Genomic DNA, 24,222 nt, shown 5'->3' on the forward strand with positions numbered 1-24,222 from the left:
CAGTGTTGTAACTATTACTGATGTGTTTGACAGTGTTGTAAATATTACTGATGTGTCTGACAGTGTTGTAGCTATTACTGATGTGTCTGACAGTGTTGTAAATATACTGATGTGTCTGACAGTGTTGTAGCTATTACTGATGTGTCTGACAGTGTTGTAACTATTACTGATGTGTCTGACAGTGTTGTAAATATACTGATGTGTCTGACAGTGTTGTAGCTATTACTGATGTGTCTGACAGTGTTGTAACTATACTGATATGTCTGACAGTATTGTAACTACTATTTACGTGCCTGACGGTCGGTTTTAATTGTGTCAAACCTAAAAAAAAATAAAAACTCAGAAAAATTAATTAATTAAGTTCTCTTAATACCCTTCTAAGTTAACCTCCAATAAAATTGGCGTGAAATGATTTCTGTCCTAGGAAAAATCCCTTTATTGATTTCACCAGGTTGGGTCCTTGACTCTCTACTCCTGGAGGTATTTCTAATCCAATCCTTTAGTGGATCTTATTTTCTTCACCAATTGAAGGACCGACTTTGACATGGCGGTCACACAGATATTATAATTTTAAAAACTCCACTACTAAAATATCCTCGATTACAAAATTTACTCACAAATTTCTGGTTATAAAACCAGCACCGGAAACGGGAACTATGGTTGCGCAGGATAATTAGTTTGCATTGCAAACTCTGAAATCGCCATCATACTACAGGGGCAGCACCTCTGCGCCTGTAATTTGCTCAGTAAGTTTAGCAAACGAAGATATTATATTTATTTACAAGAGAAAATCGAATTATCGCGCAATATCACTTTTCCAAATAATAAAACTTATTTTGCTGGATGACATTTATTTCATACATCTGAATGGAGGGTTCCAAATGACAAGTAAGGAGGTGTTGGTTGAAAGGGGGAGGGTTGCGGTTCCCGGTTTCTCTATGGATCAACACATGCCTGGATCAAATGAATTATGGAGATTTGCAGCTAGTTTGTTATGACAATTACACAATTAAAAAGTTATAATCAGTAAATTTTAAACGCTAATTGAAACATTTAATGACGTACAAATAAAAATTATACAACTTTAAATTACGAGCGGAAAAAAGCAATTTTGAGTGCACCAGCACAAGGGTTCGATATTAACAAGTGTAGACCAATTAATTTGTTGCACACTGCACCCTCGGTTGTCCGTGGCCTTCCTCTTCGTCGGAGACGTTGCGGTACTCCCGACGTCTAGCCTCCGCCTCTGGATCCATATCGATGAGAAGGCACTCCTCCGCATTATCGGGTACCGTCTGTTCCCCCCTGGGGGGCAAGCAGGCCTCCAGTTTGGGGATCACCTCTGGGGAGAGGCTGCTCGGGAAGTTCACCATGAACTGGAGGATGAGGCGGCCCTTCTCGAAGGGATTCTTGTGCTGGGGCATTCCCTCGCCCAGGACATACTTCACGTCCCCGTGTTTCACCACTTCCCCGGGCAACACCGTGATCAGCAGGTCTCTGTCGTCCAAGGTCCGCACGACCTTCTGGAAACCACAGAGTGACTCGACCAACTCGAGCTGCATCCTCAGGATCAGGTCGTGGCCGGACCTTTTGAACCTAGGATGGTCTTTTTCGTCCAGGATGATGACGATGTCTCCGGGTTTGTATCCGGGATCTTGGTCGCCTTCTTCGGCGAACGTGATCCTCTGGCCGTCCACCATTCCGGGGTCCACGTGAACCTCCAGGATCTTGCGACCGCGAGTCGTCTTCTTACCTTGGCACGTCTTGCAGCGGTCCTTCGCCGGTATCTTCTCCCCCTGACCTCCGCAGTCGCCGCACACGGTCTGAGTCTGCTGTATCATCCCCGGCGCCAGCTGTTGGATGCGGACCTGCATACCCGTTCCTTGGCACGAGAGGCACTTCTCCACCGCTCCCTTCTTCCCCCCTCTGCCTTCGCATTTGTCACAGATCACGTTCTTCTCCAGGGCCAACTTCTTAACCACGCCCTTGTATAGGTCCTCGAGGGTCACGGCGAGGGAGTGGACCACGTCTTTACTCTTCCGTTCCCCAGGGCCTCGCCGACTGCCACCACCGAAGGCGTCGTGGAAGAACATCTCGAAGATGTCCATCGGGTTGGAGGCGAAGTGAGAGCCTCCACCACCCTCCTTCAAGGCTTGTTCTCCACCCCTGTCGTAGATGGCGCGCCTCTCCGGAGTTGACAACACCTCGTACGCTTGGGAGATCTGCTTGAATCTCTCCCCCTCGTGAGGATTCTTGTCCGGGTGATACTTCAGGGCTAATTTTCTATAGGCTTTCTTCAATTCGTCGAGAGTGCAGTTTGGTTTTACCCCCAATATGTCGTAGTAACCGGTTTCTTTGACCATCTTCGAAGTTGGATAACAGCCACTCGGAAAACGCACTTAATAAAATAAGAAATCTCGATCACTCTCAACAAATCCAATGACTCGTTTTCAAATAATTTCAAGACACAAACTTCAGTTCTCCACTGCAAAAGGTCAAGTTTAGTTGATGTTTATATCGCGTGTAACTTTTGATGACAGCACTAATGCTAAAATCAGCTGTTTAAATAATACTGATTTATTGGAAACACCACCTGTTTTACGCCATGCAAAGGTCTATTTCCACTTGGCTTCACCGACTTTAAAACAGACAGTGAATGTAACTGAATTAAAAAGTCAAAATGACATAAAAATGTATCTTTCACAAATTTGAGTTTTAATGTTATAATTTCTTCTCAACCATAATGTCATCTAATGTAAAAAGGTTTATACAGAAATAAATAACTCTTCTCTATTAAGCGGCTAAAATCTGTGGTACAATGAACTCACGAACATTAATCTAAATAAAATTATGAACCTAGGTGAAGTTTAAAGTTTTGTTAATGTCAGTGTGGATGAATGTTATTGAATGAATAAATGAATGAATAAACTCTTTATTTTGACAGGCTAAGTTGCAACTATTGATTCTTTTATTACACTTAACCCATTATTGTGCGCGTCCTGAGATTTGTTACAGTTTTTAACAAAAGTGTATTTCTTTCACTTTTGCATGACACATACCGCCACACATAATTTGATTTTATAATAACAAATTCTTTTGAGACGTGTATGTTTTGTTCTGGCAAAGTTCATGATACACTAACGATAACATGTAAATGTATTGTACCACTTATTAAATCAAAATGTTGTTATGTGTAAAAAACATTTTATTTAACTTGTATAACTTGACTGACGGTGGATGCATCAGTGTGATTTAAGTCAAGATTTCATACAAAGATGATCTTTGCAACTATTATTGTTAATTAATGGCTAACATTTGAGGTAGAGGTTAATTAAATCTTTATATTGCTGCCATCTTCAATGTCAGAATTTCCGGAAACTGTTTTGTACCGGAAACCACAAACCCTGATACTAGATCTTGGACGGTGAAATTAAATATTCCTTGAACCACTAATGAGCCATATCACTTCACTAAGCTTAACCTCTTCAAAGAATATGGCCCATTATTTAAGTACATTAACTTTAACATCTAGCTTAAAGAATATATTTTGGTTCACATCTGAAATAAACACCCAGCTGAGCCCAATAACATCTTATAAGTTGGCAACACTGTTTGTTATTATTACAGGACTATTTTCCTGTAATAATAATAATAATAATACAAAATCAGCTGTAGCAGCTGATTTTGTGTCTTCACGGTGTGCCTCGACTGTGAATCTACAATTTTGAACGTGTTTTTATGTGAGATTGGGTGGGATATTTTCCTGGTGCTTTATGCCTTATTTTGTTGAGAAAATTGAATGCTTTACATAAGAAGTAATTATAAAAAGGGTACTTACGTATTATATCGACCACAATATTATGGTTTTAAAACCAACATATTATTGGTAATTTATAAACATAGTTGTTGTTAAGGTAACTGCCCACAATAGACGTCCGGTGTTATCTTATCGCAATACCTGTCCCTTCACCCCCCCTCCTGGTCAAGGTTCAGCGACCTGCCGCTCCAGCGATAACGATAATAGGGGTATTCATGATTTATTAAGTTTTTTACACGGTACATAATTGCCTTTCCATTACAATTCAATTTATATTTCTGATCAGCCCCTCTAGAATTTGATATTTTACTAATAGGTATCTCGAGGGATGTTTTTCTTTCGTCGCCACGTTTTGTGTGTTTTTTCAATAAAGAGTTTAGTTTTTGTTTGGTAATGTTTGTTTTTGCTGAATTTTTGTGTTTGGAGAAATGTAGGGGTGTGGTCGATATAATACGTAAGTGCCATAAAAATAATTACATTGAATTTATATTCCGTTCACGTGTGATCACAGTTTTAACGTACCCATTTGGACTTTTTACATATTGATTGGGGATTTATTTATTTATTTGGGGATTTAGACTCGCTAGCTGACAGGTTTCTACAGCAAGATAGTTTTACTATTTTCGTACTGGAACGTTATAAAGTTAATTTTATTAATTAAAGTGTACAAAATTTAATAATAATGCACCCAAAATAAATCGAATGTCGACCTAAATTACAATAAATTACATGTGCCTTTGTGCCCAATTTTATTTTTCTAATATAACAAAACATATGATAAATTAAATTATGTTATTGCTTGTTGTGTTTTTATTTTAAGTATACAGGTATCCCATAATTAATGACCAACACTTTACCAAGGTTAATACAGGTGGGAAAAATATCATATAATGTATATCTTGCTTAGTTTTTGGTCTGTCTGGCTGTACCTATGTGTCTTTTTAGAAAATAAGTTTTACCTACAAAACTGTTTGCGATATCAAGTTTAAACTTTGAAAGTGTAATGATTTTATTAGTATAGGTAAATACTAGGTACGTAGTATAGGTACGTTTGAAAATAGTATATACAAGTTTGAAAATAATTTCTTTTACAAAACAAAATGGTGGTAATTTAAAATCTTCAAAGCCTAATAACTTTAAGAATGATTTTTCCATACAAACGTTTTGGTATTGTGTTGAACGTTCTACGATAAGTGGTTAAAGACATAATTAAGATTTTTCAAATAAAGATTTGGATTAATATTAAATTACTTCTGCTTAAAAGTAGACCATTTGGAATGTTATTAGGTGCATAAGGCATTGTGCTGATTTTATTTCACAGCTATAATACATTAAGATATAGCATAATATCATTGTTGTGATGATTTGTTTACTAGATACTATTTTGAAACTAATATTGATTCTAACTCCTTAAACCTCCAAACATTGTGTTTCTATAACGTTATACGATGACATTTGTTTTTGTTTTTACTTGAATTATACCTTGATAAAGTTCCAGTAATTAGTTACAGGACAAGAGAAAAGTATCAAAACATTTTGAAAAAAAGTCGTCCTTGAAGTGGTTTATAAAGGTGTTGCGTTTTTGAAGAAACTTCCTTAAAGGGAAAAAATGTATTCCCCAAAAGGAATTACAAGTATGACATTCAGGTAATTTTGTAACCCGGGCCAAACAAAAACGGCACAAATTTATTAGTTTTTAATTGAAATGTTCTTAGAAAATGAATCTTTGTAGAAAAATAGTTCATTCCTTCCAGTCATATTTTACTTCCCGCACATACTTTAAAAAAAAATCGTAACTTTAACGGTTTTTCTATAGACCTAATTTTAAGATGCTCCTAAATTCTGCTCCAAAAGCCCACCAACCTCGTACAGTTATAAAACATTCTTTTGACTTTTGTATTTAAAAAACAACTCAACCAAAAATTGAATAGGTTGATGGAATTGGCTCCACCTTAAACGTATGAAAATCGTGCTAATTTACATATATATGTTCAAGATTTCCGTCCCGATTGGTACATAGAACAGAACCAAAAATGTTTTGGAACTCTATGGATCGCCTTTTTTTTTATTTCAAGATTCTAAATGACATGAAACATTTTTTAAATGTACGATTAAATCCTATCGAGTTCTATAAAAAAAAGTTTTTTACAATTCCCAAATCCTTTTCAGTATTTCACTGAACACAGACTCTCAATTTTCTCTATGAGTATATTTTTATATCTTATTAGGTACTAAAGATTGCGTGCGAAGCCGCGGGTAACTGCTAGTACTTGCGTATAGTTGGAAACTTTAATATTGAGTTAATTAAATACATGTGGAACATTCATTTATGTATTAGAAACGCATCCACGAAGACTATAGCTGTGAGCAGACATAAAACTATTTTTGAATCTGCTATTATTTTTGAAACCTCACAGTGTCAAAATTGTTTTGAAAAAATATGCAAAATAGGATTAAAAATTGTGTAAAATAGGATTGAAAAATCATGCAATTAGATCACAATAATTGAATCGTCAACTGTTTAACTAATTATTTCATTTTAAAACATTATCAATTTGTTTATAAACTTAAATTTAAAAATACCAGCTTACATAGAACTCTATGATTGCACACAATAATGTTCTTAATAGACCAATTCTCTTTTTTGAGCATCTGTTAATTATCTCGCTCTGAATCATATTGATTTTTAATTAAATTAAATATCGCGAGTGCCTTCAGTTTAAAAACGCAGACGGCTAAACAGTTCAGTAAAGTGCGTGCGTTCAACACATTACAGGCGTTATCACCAGGGCATCGGTAGAGGCAGCTGTGGCGAGCGCTGGCTTGTCATTCATTCCTGCACGAACAAGTTAAAAATTTAACAACAAAGTGGCATTGATTTGTGGTAAATCTTTAATCGTTCCGCGAAATCAAAAATAGCTGAGGACCTACAGAACACAATTAAAAACACAGTTAAAAAAATGTAGTTTCTTCATAAATGTTGAAATTTGTATTATTGAATATTTTTAAGCATATGGCCCGTGTATTACACAGTTGTAAGCTCTTTGTTTACAGTTCGTTATTGCCGATGGATAATTAGGAAGGACACAGGATTTCGCCCATTTGCCATCGTTATTTATGAAAAATTACTTTATTTTTCACTACTACTACTTCTGAAACCGAGTTGATCAGTGATTTTGGATTGAACACTTCCATAGCTGATCGCACTTATGATGAAACTCCTTCTGCGGTTAACCGGCGATGGCTTTCAGTAAGCTCTCGAACGGCACGGACATCCGTAAGGCTTGTCCTTGGGCGTCGATCACGACTTTCGTTTTCAACCCGTCCTCGTCCACCCTTGAATTCTCTCGTACACGTAAACACACAAACGATCCTGAGACTGTACTGTTACAAAACTGTGCCCGCATAAAGTTAAAATTTACCCTTACACAATGCTGAAGTTCAGTTACCATAAGAGCACTCACGTTCCTTAGGCTGCAGCAACTGGTGCACTCCCCCCGACTTCGGTTTGTTCTATTATTACATTTTTTAAAGTTAAAATTTACCCTTACACAATGCTGAAGTTCAGTTACCAAAAAGAGCACTCACGTTCCTTAGGCTGTAGCAACTGGTGCACTTCCCCCCGACTTCGGTGTGTTCTATTATTACATTTTTTAAAGTTAAAATTTACCCTTACACAATGCTGAAGTTCAGTTACCATAAGAGCACTCACGTTCCTTAGGCTGCAGCAACTGGTGCACTCCCCCCCGACTTCGGTTTGTTCTATTACTACATTTTTTAAAGTTAAAATTTACCCTTACACGATGCTGAAGTTCAGTTACCATAAGAGCACTCACGTTCCTTAGGCTGTAGCAACTGGTGCACTCCCACCGACTTCGGTTTGTTCTATTATTACATTTTTTAAAGTTAAAATTTACCCTTACACAATGCTGAAGTTCAGTTACCAAAAGAGCACTCACGTTCCTTAGGCTGTAGCAACTGGTGCACTTCCCCCCGACTTCGGTTTGTTCTATTATTACATTTTTTAAAGTTAAAATTTACCCTTACACAATGCTGAAGTTCAGTTACCATAAGAGCACTCACGTTCCTTAGGCTGTAGCAACTGGTGCACTCCCCCCGACTTCGGTGTGTTCTATTATTACATTTTTTAAAGTTAAAATTTACCCTTACACAATGCTGAAGTTCAGTTACCAAAAGAGCACTCACGTTCCTTAGGCTGTAGCAACTGGTGCACTCCCCCCGACTTCGGTTTGTTCTATTATTACATTTTTTAAATATAAGTATTTCTCAGTTTTTACTAATAAAATGTAAGCTTCTGTGGCTGGCGTCATTTACTATCAGGTGTAATGGGGGTAACTTTGTTTTTAGAATTTTAAGAGTTTTTTTATGGTAACAGGGTTGTTTCTGACATTTAACACTACGTTTCGAGATCCGCAATCTGACCTCTTCCTCAGGTGGATATTTAACAGACACAGACTAAAGCTAGGTGAAACTCATACCAAAGCGTAGTAAACTTGTAGTATGAGTAGTATATGTTTGTAGTGCCAAAAAAAGATGGAAAATCAGGAACCGGGTGCGTTTCTTTTTATTGGCTCCGGGTTGAAATATAATAAAAAGCTTTGTTTCAAAGAGTTCTTTAGTCACACACTGCTTCTTCACAATAAACCCAAGTCAAAGTAGCCAAACTACAATCTTAATAATATTTTTATTCAATATGCTAATGTTAATGTAATAATCTAAAAATTGTATTTGTTTGGTAGCGTTATCTTTAAAACTACTTACTGAGTAAGTTGGCCGGGAGATCATTGTAAGATAATGGGCCGATTTAAAAGTAGTTTTCCGGCCCATCTCTTTGAAAGTGAAGTTTTCAGTCAACAATTGGACTTTTACAAAGTTTTTGGTGCGATGAATTGAACTTAATCCCTCAAGTAGTTTAACTTCCGGTTAGTTGAAACACCATGAATAAGATACAAAGGAAAGACGAAGTTTGAAGATGAAGGAAACACTCAAGAGACTGTTCTGTTTTATCAGTATGGCAGTATTGTAGCCATGACATACAATTAAGTCACACTGATCCACCGCAAATTACAATAGAAGTGTGAACTCCACGGCAGCTGATAACATGTGTTCATCATGTGCCTATTCGTTACGCCCTTTATAAACTTTAGGAAACGTTGGTTTGTATATAGTTTTATTTGGCTACAACTAAATACACTGAGCAATGGTTTTAAAAGTTCAAATTATTGTCTAAGCTGAGTCCTTTCAGATTGAAATGTGCTTTAAGTGAACAACGAACAATCGCACCTTCTTATTCCGGTAAGCCAACGGACTGCTCACTGTTTTTCATTATTCCAAGAGTAGCGAAACACCCTTCTGTTGCCCTGAGCCGACTGTTTATTTAGTCTCAACTAAGACATTAGATCCATAGAGCACGGCAAGTCGCCCACAAAGGGTTAGAGAAGAACCAAGACTGAGATGATGAAGTTGACTCTGCATTGATAAGAAGCTATCCAATACTGGTAGTGATGATCTGTAGGACGAAGCTGAACAAATCAGTGATTGAGTAAATAGGAAAATAAGGTCTGGTCATTATTTATAGATAGCAGTATGCTAAATAATTAACTTTTAACTTTCGTCACTTATACTGTAATTAGAAATATTTCGAAAAAAGATAGAACATAATAGAAATTATAATAAATATGCACCACTATAGTTGAGCCTCTTTGAAAGCGACCTGCGCGAATATTTCTTGCGCACAGGGGTGGGGGGAAGACCACGTTCACAAATATAAGAGATAATGGATGGATGCTTCTGTTGACTGTGAAGCATGGCTGAGCGTAACAGAATCCACCCGAACTTTGCCCCAGTATGCTCCCAAGTCAGTTATAATGTATAATGCTTATTAAGAAGCACATTAAATAATTAATTCAATCTTTTTCACTTATATATGCCCATAATACCAATATTACTGCAGCGTGGAACTACAGAAAGTTTCCGACAGTCCTCTAGTTCTTGTTCATAAGTGTTAAACGTCTATGACTTATGCCAACACTTATTTTCAATGTGTCAATAACATATTGGTTTAAAAGTGTTTTATGTACGTTAAGTAAGTGAATTAAGTGCATTTTATATTTATGAAAATATACCTTTTATCTGTTTAGTATTAGTCACTTCATTCATAAAATGTAAAAATGCAATCCTTTCATGTTGAATGGACAAAGGTAGCGACTCCCTCCAGAACCAGTTTAGCTGTTAGTATAGAAAATGACTTGACGATCAGTATTAACAACGCTATGATTTACTCCGTTTTAAATCAGTTTTATAATCTGCATGCACACTTGAAGTAATGAATTTGGATTACTAACATTTATTTTTATTAGTTATCCATATACTTCTTGCTGGAATCCATTTCTATTCTCACGAGTAGAAGTTTGAAAATTGATTCTTTGAGACCAGTATTGTAATTAAATCCAATGAGGCGGATACAATAACTACTCGTGAATTGTTCTAACCGTAGTACAAACATTCTACGAGTATAATCGACACGTAGGTAGATAGTAACACTTTCAAAAGTACAACAGTGCAGTAGTACGAGGGCACTGGGTGGTGTGCGCTGTCTTGGGATGATAGTAATAACTCAGCCGATAGCATAAAGACGGGAACAACCTGCAGATGTCGCTAAGAGGGGGGAGGGAAGGTAGGGGAAGAAGTGCCCCCCCACTCCTAGTGGTAGAACGAAAACTCCCTCTATCGCTCCACCAGACAAGTTCATTAGTGTTGTACTTCATGTAAGTTCCGCTAGATGGCAGCGCTGCCGACTACTTTGTTTTGTCAACTCTCTGCCCTATCTGTTCTTATAATTATAATCAATGGTGTTAGTCTACATTTAATATCAGCTCTTCCTTGATTTGTTCTTTACATTTAATTACTTTTAAATGGTCAAACATGTTTATAGTTTACTGCTGTGTCTAATAAAACCCATCTGTACATTCTTTACTATTTTTTTCATTCTTCATGTCAACCCAAACCTTTATTTTATGAACTGGCAACTCTGTACCGTGATATCATATAGTAGTTCCGGTTTTAATTTGTCTAAGATTGGTCTCTATATTTATAGCTACTCCTTGAACGACAATATTGGCATGAAAAATTTATTATAAAACGAATTCAAATGTGAATGTTGAGTTTAGCTCCAGTACACCATGTTCAAGACACTGCCGCAAAATTGATTCTTGGATTCTGGTGTCATTTTGGTGTGAATACATAAATAACTTAGGCAACTAAGAAGTTGATATGAGTACTTTACATCGTTTCGACATCAGAGGCACCTAGGCTACAAAATATCAAATATGGTAAAATCTAAGTGAAGAGGTACTCTTATTATCTCATCAGGTGAACTGGAGATAAACTCAACATTCACATTGAATCAACCCTTCCCACCATAGCTACGTTATATGTAGAACACACGGTTGCTCCACCTCATTTGATCTTGTATGCCAAATTGCCTAAAGAGTAATAAATACTCCTGGAAACCGAAGTACAAACATGTATTCATTTTAAACTTCTTCGTCGACGACTTTTTGGATCTCTTCAGTCGAACATGACTCCAGATTCTAAGAGTCAAGTGTGTGACAGCGTCAGATTCCAGATGCTGCACTAAGAGCAATGAGGACTGGAACTTAACTCTACATTTACATTGAATCAATAGCAACGTTACGAATAAATCTTATTGCCTGTTTCAGGGTGAAGATGGTGGGGGGCCTGGGGTTGGGGTCTCAAGCCCGTCCCTTTCTGCGCTTGACGTTGTTCGTGTGTCTGTTGGCGTTCCTTAGCGTCTTCTACTTCTTCAGCGACGTCACCTCCGTCGGATATCTGGAGTTTGTCCGCCGGACCTCAGAATTCGAGACCGACTTCTACTACAACACCGGCCCGGCCACTTGTAAGTAATGGGGAGGGGAAGCAGCAAATCTAACGTTAATGGGTGCTAAAGTCTCCCAAAGCATAGTTTTTTATATTTTTTATTCTCAAACAGACTACATAGTATCAAACGGATCAGATATTTGTAATAAACCAATGTGGAGTCACAGTATGGTTTTAAGAAGTTCATCTAGCATGAACCAATAATAATAAAGGTCCATTCCTGTCCCCCTTCTTTTTTATTTCCACCATCCTGTTTCTGCCGTGAAGATTTCCAATTGCTATGGGCCTCTGGTCAGTCGCAGGTGGTTGGTGGGAGAATGCAGACATATTGTGACCTTTATTTTTTAGTTCAGTTTTAATGATTAGTGTTGTGTATAATTTTTTATTAAGTGCATGTTTTAGATTTAGTGAAGTTGTCACACAACATGGAGGTTGTGATTCCTGACTTAAGCGTGCCACAACGCTTTGGTATGATTTGTTTATTGTAAGAAGAAGAGATCAGATTGCAGATCTCGAAACGTAGTGTAACTGATTTTTTGTTTCACTGAACGATGGTAAATGTCCGGAAAAATCCTGTTTCCTTCACTACATTAGCCTTGCTAATTCAATTAATGGCGATCTTTTGCTACTTAGAAAATGGTGTTTAATAAACAAAATGCAAGTAAAACAAAAAGTACTAATTTTGATTTCTTTGGTTTTGACATTCGTTCTCCTATAATGTTTCATTCATCAATTTGCAATACCAACCAATGTAGCCTACCAGTCTACCTTTATAAAAAGTAAAATCTATTAAATATCTGGGAGTTTTGCTTGATGAGAAACTTACTTTTAAACCTCACATCTTAGACTTGCACTCAAAATTAAGATTACAAATTAGACAGTTTTATTTTTAAGGAATTTTTGTAACTCATCACTCTAGAGAACCCTTTATTTCGCTTAATTAATTCAAGATTACAGTATGCTTTGCCATGCTGAGAGGGGGGTTCTACCTGTACTTACCATTAATAAGCTAAGTTAAGAACTACTCAAATTTTTTTATTGCGTAGAATTCTTCAAAAATCTAAACTATCAAGCTCTTTTTCTTTGTACCAGCAGTTCCAACGTAAAATAAATCGATTTTCCGTCATTCCTTTAAGTACTTGAGTCCAAAATCTTTTAATCAACTTCCGCTTCACATAAAAATACAACAAATGAAAGATATATTTTTGCAGGAAGACAATCACTTGGCTTTATTATCAACAGGACATAGGTACCACACAAGCTTCTTAGTTAGTATACCAGTTTATATTTTATACTGTACATATACTCTTTACATTTTTACACAATTATGTTTTCTATACTTTAAATTATGTATTTTACTTTTTTAAGAGAATTATTTACCATCAGATGTCACAGCAGCAGGCGGATACAGACTTCCAAATAATGCTAGACTGTAATGATTCTTATTTTTAATTTATATATTTTTACAACACTGGTCACACACCTTGTTAAAGTGGCCAGTTTAATTTCTCAAGCGTGTGTATGTATGTATTTTCATTTTTTTATTAAGAGAAATAAAATTCATTTATTCAGTTCGCAGGGGAACCCACTACAGTGATTGAACAGTGGTTTTGCTGTTACTTGGTATGATTCAAAGAGTGATCACTAAGTTTTGTCACCATTTCTTAATTTGTCCCTCTGATATTGAAACGTCTATCTTACATTTTCTCGGTTCAAGACTTTATTGATTCAGTGCAATGTTTATTGTACAGCTAGGTGAAAGACAGTTTCAATTTTTGGAGTGAAATCTTTGAAGAAGTACTCACTCAGGTACTTATACATAGTTGTGAAGTGGTACAGTAAGTGATATTGTATTTGTAATATTGCAATTATGAAAAACGTTCAATTGCATATTAAAAGATGTTTCACTGTAAGAATTTTCGTCTCGTTAAATATACAAAGTGTAACTAAAAGGTTGGACTGGCTATGCATTTTCAGATTCGATGTGTGATTCTAAGCTAAAATTGAAGAATAACGTTTTTTCAATTGCCACTTTGTTTAGCCGCTAGCCGCCATTTGTTTTTATTAACAAATTATTATCTCTACAACTAGTTAAGCTAAAGAATCCAAATTTGGCACGTAGGATTAAATACGTTAGAGGAAAATAAAAATATATAACTGTTATTTTCTGTAATATTAACAAAACGGTGTCTGTTTAAAATGTTTAAAGTCAAATAAAATAAAGCAGTATAGTTATAAAAGATGTATCAGACACCTACCATTTAGAGAACTTTATTGCAATTTCAACGGTACTAGTTTCAACGAAATCCGTCTATGAGTAAGCGAGCTCGATACAAAATGGCGGCTAGCGGCTAAACAAAGTGGCAATTGAAAAAAGGTTATTCTTCAATTTTAGCTTAGAATCACACGTAGAATCTGAAAATGCAAAGCCAGCCCCATCTTTTTGTTACACCCTATATATTTGGTATTATATCAGTAAAAAACAATAAACTATTACATTATAATCATCTTCTCAGTGTCACAGTTCTATGCTACAAATTTGCTTGTTCTTGTGCTTTTAGTTTTGAATTGTATCGGAGCTTATTACTTTGTATTGAGTCAACTGAGTCATCTTCGTATTTTGGGCCAACTGAGAAGGGATGAAGCCATTAATCAATACCCCGCACAGCACCCCCACACTCCTCTCAGACCTTGTGAACTTTGACCTTTACAGACAAAAATAGACATTGGCCTGATGTAGCATTATTCCCCCAGCACTTGGCAAATGTCAGAGCCCAAAATAACAACCGCTGAGGTAGCTTTTACTTCATCACCACTTTTCTGTAAACTTGTCTGCTTACTTCAGCAAGTTACTAGACACAATTTAAATTGCACCTTGAGAAATATTTTTTGAAACATTTCCTCTTGACGTTGGATGAAACTTTCCTCAACTGCAGCATTTTAGAAACAATTTCTCTTCTTGTCTGTTGTAAAAGATAATTCTAACGATACTGTTACGTAATGTTATAGCGAGGGATAGAAAGATGATCGCAAACTTAGTAAAGTTCACAATCATCTTCAATGGGGATATTGTATTATCGCCATTGTCTACCACCTCTACCTGTACAAACCTCCTCGTTTTGTTTGTAAAGTTCTCTGAACAGATATACAATCTCTCGGAAATGGGTAAAAAGTTAAAAAGAAGAAAAATGTTTACTTAAGGGGGCCGATACAGCTAGTCGCAATCATTTTGTAGTGCATAGTAAAATATTTTACTGTAACCTCAAATAAAGACCAAATTCAATGAAGCTTTGAAGTTATGCTCAATACAGGTCCAGCAAAATTTTCAATCAAGTATGCATATGTATTTTAAATATTTACAAATATTCAAAATTCAGAATAGCCATCCATATTGTAGGAAACTTTGTCCTGAGAAGACGGAAATTTATAATTTTAAACTGTTTATATTATTAAGGTTTTGAAACAAATTTGTTATGAAAAAGTACACATTTAAAATTTTGTCCTACTTGCGGTAGTTATATGATACATTGGTATAACAATGTTCTTACTTTTTTATATTGTACTAAATATAGTAGCAATATACAACATTTAGAATAACCTACTTATAGCAAATTTTATCATGAACACAGGAGTAGACAATGCTGTAAGTTTCTTAGCAATCCATACAATTTACGTATATACAGGAAAGTCAAAATAATGATTATCTTTTATGAAAAACAAAAACAATATTTACAAGCAATAATATTACTTATAATAATTAGTAACTACATAACAACGAACTGAAACGAAAACAAGGACAACATAGACTGTAAACAGCGAAATTCACACGTTCGTATCTGAGCAACAACAAACAAGTCCTCCTCCGTAGATTAACGTTTATAGTCTCAGTTCTCTAACTGAGAGATCACGGGTTCAAATCCCGGACAGGCCAATCAAGTATAGACACGAAACAGTGTGTGTACTTTGAAAATAAACCAGTGTACATCGAAGCCGACATAGCTGAAGCTGAGGCTTAAAAGAGAAAAAAAATAAAAACAATGCAAACACCCTTTTCTGGAAACAACAGCTGATAAAAATGAGAAACCGAAAACTACAAAACATAAAGAAAACTCATGGGCTTTCGCACGGTATAGGTTATAATGCGAGTTGATCGGTATTACCATCGGCAAAATGAGTTTAAAGACATGAATGTTTATCATGAAAATTTTTGATGATGACGTTCAGTGAAAGTCCGAGTCCTTAAAAATATGGATGATGGACGCTCGGGAGGGTTAGTGCTCCCTGGAAGGGAATTCCAAGTTCTGCAAGTTCTGGAGTTGTTATCCTCTTCTGTGATGTTGCAGACCTCCTGGACCCCTCTGACAATCTGACCCACGCCCCAAGGGAGGGCTACCTGGTGTGGAACCCCTCCTGCCGTATCCCCGACATCGACCCATGGCACGAGAGCATCCGTCATCTGATCCACCGCACGGAACCCTTGGTCTGCTCCACTTTGCCACCCCTCACACGTATCACCGGACACACCCTGCAGCTGATCCACGCCAACGCCCATCTCTACGGCGGGGAGAAGAGTTTCCACTGCTGCTACCAGGAGATCTCGCGGCGTGATGCGGACAAGTTCGATCCCAAAGTCGATGACATTTTTAGGTGAGCTGTTGTGCAAATTGGGCTTCGCCCAACCAACTTGGCTTGTTTGTTTTAGAGCTGCGATTCAGCTACTCGCAGGTGAATGTTCCTGATCCTGAGAGTCGCTTTGGTGACGTGTCAGATCACTGTACTCTCTTGGCTGGGACCCTTGACATGAAAAAGGAACGCTAGTTAGTGTGAGGTCCTAATCTTTTGTGATCCTTATGAGGGTCCTTATTGGTGAATAACTTTTGTACGTATTTTATAGACATTGCTTCTCGTTGCCTTGGCGAAACAGGCAACACAAAAAGGAGTCTGTAATGTATAGGATGGAATATTCCCGGGAATTTAAATCGAGGAATTATTCCCAGGGAATATTGCTGGCAGTATTCCTAACATTCAAAAATATCAGGGAATTTATGATTAATTAGCAAGATAGCTCAAAAAGCTGTAAATTAATAGGTAAAAGAAGTAAAACTCAAAAATATTTAAAGTAAAATTATAATTACATAAAATTTATGGGAACTTATAATTTTAATAGCGAAATTACTTAAATTAATAGGTCAATGTTATAACTTTGTGCGATAAAATAAAACACAAATACTCTTATGTAGTTAAAAAAATATTGTTGTTGGTTGAATAAAAACATCAGAAGCATGTCCTCTTTTGTCTTGTAAGATAACAATTTCCCCATTAATAAAGCTCATTGTATTTAAATTACTCTTAAGAGTAATTACCCTTGAACATTCTTACTTTCCATTTAAAATTATAAATAAAATATTTGGATATAGGTTTCGGTCTTTGTATCTGAACTTACTCCTTGTTATACAAATAAACATATGTTTTGTTTTCAATGTTTGAGTTAAGCAAATAGGTATTATATTAAGCTAATCCCCTATTGGTTATTAAAAGATTAAATGGTTTGGCAATATTGGAAATTACTGGCCTAACAATTGCAAATTGGTAAAGCTGAAAAAAATAAAGAAACAGTAAATTTATAAAGCATGTGTATTTTTAATATTTTGGACCTAATATGTTTAAACGTTAGTCCTAAAGAGAAATTACTTGTTGAATAATGCTTAATTGAATGAAAATTAATGCATGTAATGACGTCTTGGGTTAAAATGAAATTACTATGATAAATTAAGTATGATAATTAGTATGAATTTACTTAGTTAACCTAGTTTTAAGGTTCTTAAACTGCCTGGGAATATTTCCGACCCACAACACTAGTACAGTAATGTAGACTGTTGTTCTCTTTGCCTACAGATCAACATAGAGGCCATATCGTGAAGTTTTCCCAACTTTGTCAGCAATATATTCCCGTCCCATATCCAGCAACTCACAAACTGTTATCCCATGATATTCTTGCATAGGGGTTCTGAAATAGGCCTCCTGTTATTAAGATTAATAAATATAGTAAACATTAATACGCTTTTATTTACTGTAATTGTTGTGATTGAAAATCAAATCGGAAAAATTTTCAAATTGGTTATCAACTAACCACTTCCAAGTAGCACAATTAATTATTTATCTCTTCGTGATACAGATATCTTGTACTGCACTCGATCACTACTTACAACAAGTGATGCGAATAATTGGAAGTCGTATAATTGTTATTCAAGGGTTGATAAAAGCTATGTAGGTATGGTAGGAAGGATTAATTCAATTTGAATGTTGAATTTAGCTCCAGCTCACTTTCCTGTTATTGCAAAGTCTGGTATCTGACGCTGTCTCAGACTCGACTACTGTAATCTCAAAACCAACCATTACATCGTTTCGACATTAGATACACCTATAGGTGAAGTGTCAGTCTCATTGTCTCATCAGGTGGACAACTGAGTGCGCCAGGAGTCAAGTATGTGATAGCTTCTTCGTCGCCGACTTTCTTTGGATCTCTTCAGACGAACTTCAGATTCCAGGAGTCAAGTCTGAGACAGCGCCAAATACCAAACGCTGCAATAAAAGAAAGGTGAACTGGAGCTAAACTCAACATAAAAATCTGATTAAACATGAACCGTTATAATCTTTGAAATTAAAATGTTAAATATTAATTTTTATACAATTTCCCATTTGATCAAATTTGTACAATCTCGACGTTTGTATAAATGAATAAAAAAGGTTGATGAGTGTCTTACTTTATCAGGTGAATATATCTAAGTTATTTTATTTTATCTAAGAAGCCTACTCTAACACTTTAAACCCGACAGAGATCCACTCTATTATTATGTTGATTTACGATATAAGTTAAGTATCGCCATTTGTTTAAAGAGTCTGGATTGTTATACATTTCTTTCCAGCTATCCAATAAAATTTTTAGTAAGGATTTTACATTTCAGAAAAGTTATCAGTATTAGAGATATGCTTTGTGCATTTATTCACTGTTATGATGATATTATTATGTTTCATTCCAGCGTTGGCCAATGTATACCCTTCGTAGACACAGTCAACCTGACCTCAGAGCAGCAGTTCATCATGGTCAAGTGCGTGATTCCCTCGGTTGTGGAAAAACAAAGAGGTCTACACCAACCTGCACGCCGTCGTCCCCGTCCGGAAAGACATCAAAGAGAAACTCCAGGACAACCTGACTCCGGACCGGCAGCGGATGAGTGTCCTGATCGTCGGCATCGACTCGATATCCCGCCTAAACCTCATCAGGACCATGCCTAAAACTGTGGACTGGCTGCAGAAGATGGGCTGGGTGGAGATGAAAGGGTACAACAAGATTGACGACAACACCTTCCCCAACGTTATGGCGATACTGACCGGCATGAACTACACCCAAGTGCGGAACGAATGCATGTTTACCAACAAGAACCCCGTTGACGAGTGTCCTTTCATCTGGAAAAACTTTTCCGAACAAGGTTACGTAACTGCGTACGGTGAAGATGAGCCGGTCATCGGAACATTCAACTACCAGAAGACCGGTTTCTTCAAAACGCCCACCGACTATTACCTCAGACCGTTCATGTTGGCCGCTGAAAAGAACACGGTCCTGAAACGACAAGACGGCTTAAAGATCTGTCTGGGGCCGACGCTTTCGACCGATCACATCTACAAGTACGCTACGGACTTCGCGACCACCTTCCGCAACAACCTCTACTTCGCCCTGTTCTGGATGAACACCTTGAGCCACAACAACGTGAACACGCCTTCCGCTCTGGACTCGCGAACTCTGAAATTCCTTCAGGACCTCACACACAACGGGGTGTTGAACAACACGCTCGTGGTGTTCCTCAGCGACCACGGCATGCGGTTCGGGAAGATCAGGCAGACCTACGTGGGCTGGCTGGAAGAGAGGCTGCCGTTCATCTTCATGTGGATGCCGGAGTGGTACCGGAAACTGTTCCCGATGAAGTACGCGAACCTCCTGGACAACCGGGAGAAGCTGACTTCACCGTTCGACCTCCACCTGACGCTGCAGGAGGTGCTGCACGGGGAACACGACAACGGGACGCGGTCCTGTCCGGACTGTGTGTCCATGTTCGACGAGGTCCCGTGGAACCGGTCGTGCCGTGACGTAGGAGTGACGGAACACTGGTGCACGTGCTCCGAGTACCGGACGTTGTCTACGGAGGGAAATTCAGTGCGGTCCATGGTGAGGTTCACCGTCGGGGAGATCAACAGGCTGTTGGAGGACGGGCGGGAGATGCTCAAGAACAACACGCGGTGTGCCAAGTTGACTGTGAAGCGAGTGCTGTCTGTTCGCAGCAAAGTCTACGAGCGCAAGCTCGGCTACGACGAGTACGTCGTGCTCTTTGAGACTCTCCCCGGCCAAGCACTTTTCGAGGCCACGGTAGGCCACAGTGGTCAGTTCAAACTGCTAGGCTCTGTCAGTAGAATTAACACTTTCGGCTCTGAGAGTAAATGTGTGCTCGATGCGATCCTTAAAAAATATTGTTATTGTATCAAAAGTTAAAGCTGATAGTTGAAGTACTTCAAAACTAATTAAGTTCTTAAACATAAAGGTAAACATAATATGTAATCTTGCCTTCTTAGATTTTAATGAGTTGACGAAGTAAGCATTGCACATTTACTCGTGATGAATTATGCGAGTGCCCCTCAAGTATTTCTGTACTTGGATGGACTGTATACACAACCAGTGTAATTACAGGGATGGAATGTATTTATGTCGGATAAGTGCCATTAATTCTGAAAGCATCTTGTTATCTGTCAATGTGAGGTTTATTTTTAAAGTGTCAGGACTGGGATTATTACAAATAAACGTGTTGACCTCGGACCTGCCATCTTTAAAGTGGTATGCTACATATTTCGTGCAGTTGCCATTTCACCGCTTGAAGAGTGCTTTAGAGCCACCTAGTGATCTGCGGCATTGTGTTCTATTCCGTAAAATACGAGTATCAGTTTTTGCCAGCTCTTAACATACTTTTAAGTGAAGCTGTAATTTTTAAGATCAATGCATATTCATTAGGGAAAGTATCAGGTTAGAAGATGCTCAGCCAAAAACATTGGGAAAGTTTCAGTTCGTTTTTTCTGGAATGATGCAGTTCTAAATTGTATGTTTTTCAAGCCTTCGTGGGTAACGTAAACTAAGTAGAACTTACGGTAGAATTCTGAACAAGAAACAACTTGTTACTACTGTCGCCATTTGTGCACTCTACATTAAAAGTGAAGATCATTCGTGAATGAGTGAATTTCTCATGCAATCATCAATTATTAATATTTAGTAAGTATCATTACAAGATTCCCCAAGAATTTAAATAATATATAACTCGGATGATGTCATGACCATCATCTAAATATAAACCGGATCATCTGTTAACTGAAAAATTGGCTATTCACAGCGATGACAAAAGATTTTCAACATTATTTTCAATTGTGTTATTAACATTTTGACGTGGGATGAATTCAAAAAAGTGTATTGTTATTTTAAAAAACTTAAATGAAAATTAATTTGAAAGAAAATCACTATTATCAATTGAATTAGCAGAGAAAATTCACCCATCTTTGTAGGTAATTCAGATCAAACTACAAGGATAGTATATCAGTCTAGATGGATTTGAATACACTTTTAATAAGCGTAAAAACAATACATTGTAGGAAGATATAGTCGATAAATAACTAGAACAGACAAATATGATAGAAGATAAATGAGTTTTACAGTTCGGCAACAAAGAATGACACTGTGATCTCACATGGTTTAGTCAAACAAAAAAAAGGATATATTTTTCGGTAAAATATGAGGTTTTGAATCTCTTAAGTTATGTTTACAACTAGTCAAGTCAGTACTGTGAATAACAGGGTGGACAAGGGTGTATGTCCACTTTTACATACTATTGGATAAGAGAGTTGTCTAGTTCATTCCAGGAAGCTAAGTAGTTATTCAAACTTTAAGTTATTGTATTTCTTGAAATCTCATATTTGTAAGCCGATAGCGGCCTCAGCGTTTCTGTAAATGTTCCTATGTACATAATTTAGCATATAAGTTAACGGGGTAAGTTTTTATACCTGTGTATATAGTGTAATTACACGATAATTTTTGATGTTACCATAACATTAGTATGCTACATGGTAGAAGTTCGAGCGATCCCTTTGCGCACAAAGAACCTCCAGCTGTCTTCTACTCGCCAGATATTTAATCTCAATCGCGACGTGTCTGCAGTTCGAATGGACCCAAAGAACTTACGTTTAATTCTTTTTTTAAATACATTATTATTCTGGATGATTAAAAAGGACGTTTCAAGAACTGGTATGTGCCATGGGATTTAATAAAGAAAAATCCAAATTAATAAACTATGAACATTTCCGAATTTTGTTATTGTTATACCAACAAAATAATTACATCAATATTGTCGACTAATTTTTTTTTCCTTTTTTCTAGTTAATACAAAAACATTGGAAATTATGTTTTGTTTAAATTCTTAATACACGGAGTGTGTTTTTCCTGTACATTTTATGTTTGTCTATAAATTTACAAGTATGACTACGACGCAGTGCAATGAAAAAAATGCAAATGATGTCCATCCGAGCTGAGCGACAGAACATTTATGGACATTTGACAGCAAAGGTAGAGTTTTACTTAAACTTCTTGTGTTACTGACAGTATTATAATTTTAAATTAATTTATAGAGTAAAAATGGAACTTTGTAATTAAATTAAATCTTTGAAATACAAATGTCTCTAAATTAAACCCTTTCTTCACGATTTTGGATTATTTTTTCTGTTTTGTGAATTTATTTCCCTGCATGAGTGTGTTATGTATCTTAATTTGTCTTTTATCTTTCTAAAACGAATTAAGTAATAATAAATTATAGATAAGCCAACTTAAGTATTACCCCCTCTAATTAAAAATTACAGTAGATCCAGTATTTTAATAATAGGTCACGGTCAGATTTGATTTAAAATATAAACAAAGATTCTTCACATTTTGCTGTCATTAAAATAAAAACAAATTTCAACAAATTATGACTATGAGTTGGTTCCCTAACTGAGATATAGACAGAAACATTGCATCATCATGTTCTTTTTTAAGAATTTCAATTCCCTGGACTCTATCGTGTTTTTCATTTATCTTCCTATTTCGGTATTATAGGGACAGAGTATCCTCCCTCTTGCCCAAATCGCTTTCTATTAGGAATCGGAAAACAAGAAGTGGATGTTATTAGTACATGTAATTTTCACAATAATAAAGTCCGTTCTCTCTAATAGAGTAGTTTTTTTAGGTTCCCGACAGTAAAAACTCTTCCAAAAATGGTGATCATAATACGAAAGTCCCACTATTTGTTACTTTTTCCTCCATACTTAGGTAGAAACAGAATTTTTTCTTGCCATTTTGTGTATCGTGTATTTATTTCTTCTTCTGAATGTTTCTATAACCAAACAAATGGTCATCTTTCTTTTAAATTAGCATCGTTGGATAAAAATGAGTATCTTGACACAAGTTACACAGAAGTTAATTTATTAAGTTAGGATAGATTTCCAATACAGGTTTCATTGTCACATTACTTTTGCTCACCTCGTGAATTCGACCAAACTATCAACTCCTTAATACCAAACTCAAGGTGCTCCTTACAAAACTTCTAAAACATGACTTCTTCTTGAGGTCCTCTTCCTGCTTCATTTTTAGTCCACACAAAACAATGATCACAGTTCTGTTTATCACTGTAGATCACTACACCATAAAGCCTCTGTCTATTGTTATCTGTCTCATCGAATAATGATCATATTAGTTAATAGTTTGATAAGGACTTTCTCAAAATCATACTTTATAACTTATAGGTTTTCATTACTTTTGCTTCTTTCAATGCCAAATTTCACATTTTCATATCATGAATTTACTCCAATGTTGTTCTTGTTTACATTGTAATACTGTTTTTTCTCCTCTTCAACCAAAATTTTTATCGTTACTTCCAAGGTGTTACATTACCCGAAGAGGGTTCACTTCTGGCTCGTTTATATCTTCCAGTTGAACCCACACTGGACACGACAAAGTCCGATGTGTTGTTTAAATCTGAGCAACCTTGGGCACATCACTAACTGTAAATATCGAGATTCTGGGGTGCAAGGGTTCTGAGTATCAAAGGTTCTTGCTAGCCTAGACATAAGATCGTGCCCCCCCTGCCTGCTTTGATAGGAAATGCTGGTACAGAGCTGGCCTCCCCTTCTTCTGAGGGGACATGACTGAGATTAGTGCCTTAAATTCTTCCACATGGATCACGACGGGAGACAGCCCTTACTCCCAACCTTACCCATCCAGAATATCCTGTCACTCCGGATGCAGCACAAAGGTTCTTTTAGGACTATGTACAATTTATAAGGTTCTTGACCAAAGAGAACAACAAAAAAGGTATTATATTTGGTATAACAGTCTGTGTTAAGTACTATTCTTATTCCGTTGT

General features: G+C 36.7%; 2 protein-coding genes across 2 annotated transcripts in view; one reads left to right on the top strand and one right to left on the bottom strand.

Annotated features, from left to right (window-relative positions):
• Positions 1 to 22,528, top strand: part of LOC124368037 — a 131,252-nt gene extending 108,724 nt beyond the window's left edge. Inside the window, 4 exon segments of the mRNA XM_046825310.1 lie at positions 11,560 to 11,756; positions 16,081 to 16,384; positions 18,778 to 18,923; positions 18,925 to 22,528. Coding sequence (XP_046681266.1) covers positions 11,560 to 11,756; positions 16,081 to 16,384; positions 18,778 to 18,923; positions 18,925 to 20,282 — 2,005 coding nt within the window. The 3' untranslated portion in view covers positions 20,283 to 22,528.
• On the bottom strand, positions 835 to 2,541 carry LOC124367365 (dnaJ homolog subfamily A member 1-like). The gene has a single exon (XM_046824125.1). It carries the CDS (start codon positions 2,361 to 2,363, stop codon positions 1,158 to 1,160), a length of 1,206 nt encoding a protein of 401 aa, XP_046680081.1. The 5' UTR covers positions 2,364 to 2,541; the 3' UTR covers positions 835 to 1,157.
• Positions 22,529 to 24,222: the final 1,694 nt, after the last annotated feature.

The sequence above is a fragment of the Homalodisca vitripennis genome, chromosome 8 (assembly GCF_021130785.1).
Source record: "Homalodisca vitripennis isolate AUS2020 chromosome 8, UT_GWSS_2.1, whole genome shotgun sequence".
NCBI lineage: Eukaryota > Metazoa > Arthropoda > Insecta > Hemiptera > Cicadellidae > Homalodisca > Homalodisca vitripennis.

Excerpts from the sequence above, each read along its gene's own strand:
- LOC124367365 (XM_046824125.1), bottom strand. The coding sequence starts at position 2,363 with ATGGTCAAAGAAACCGGTTACTACGACATATTGGGGGTAAAACCAAAC.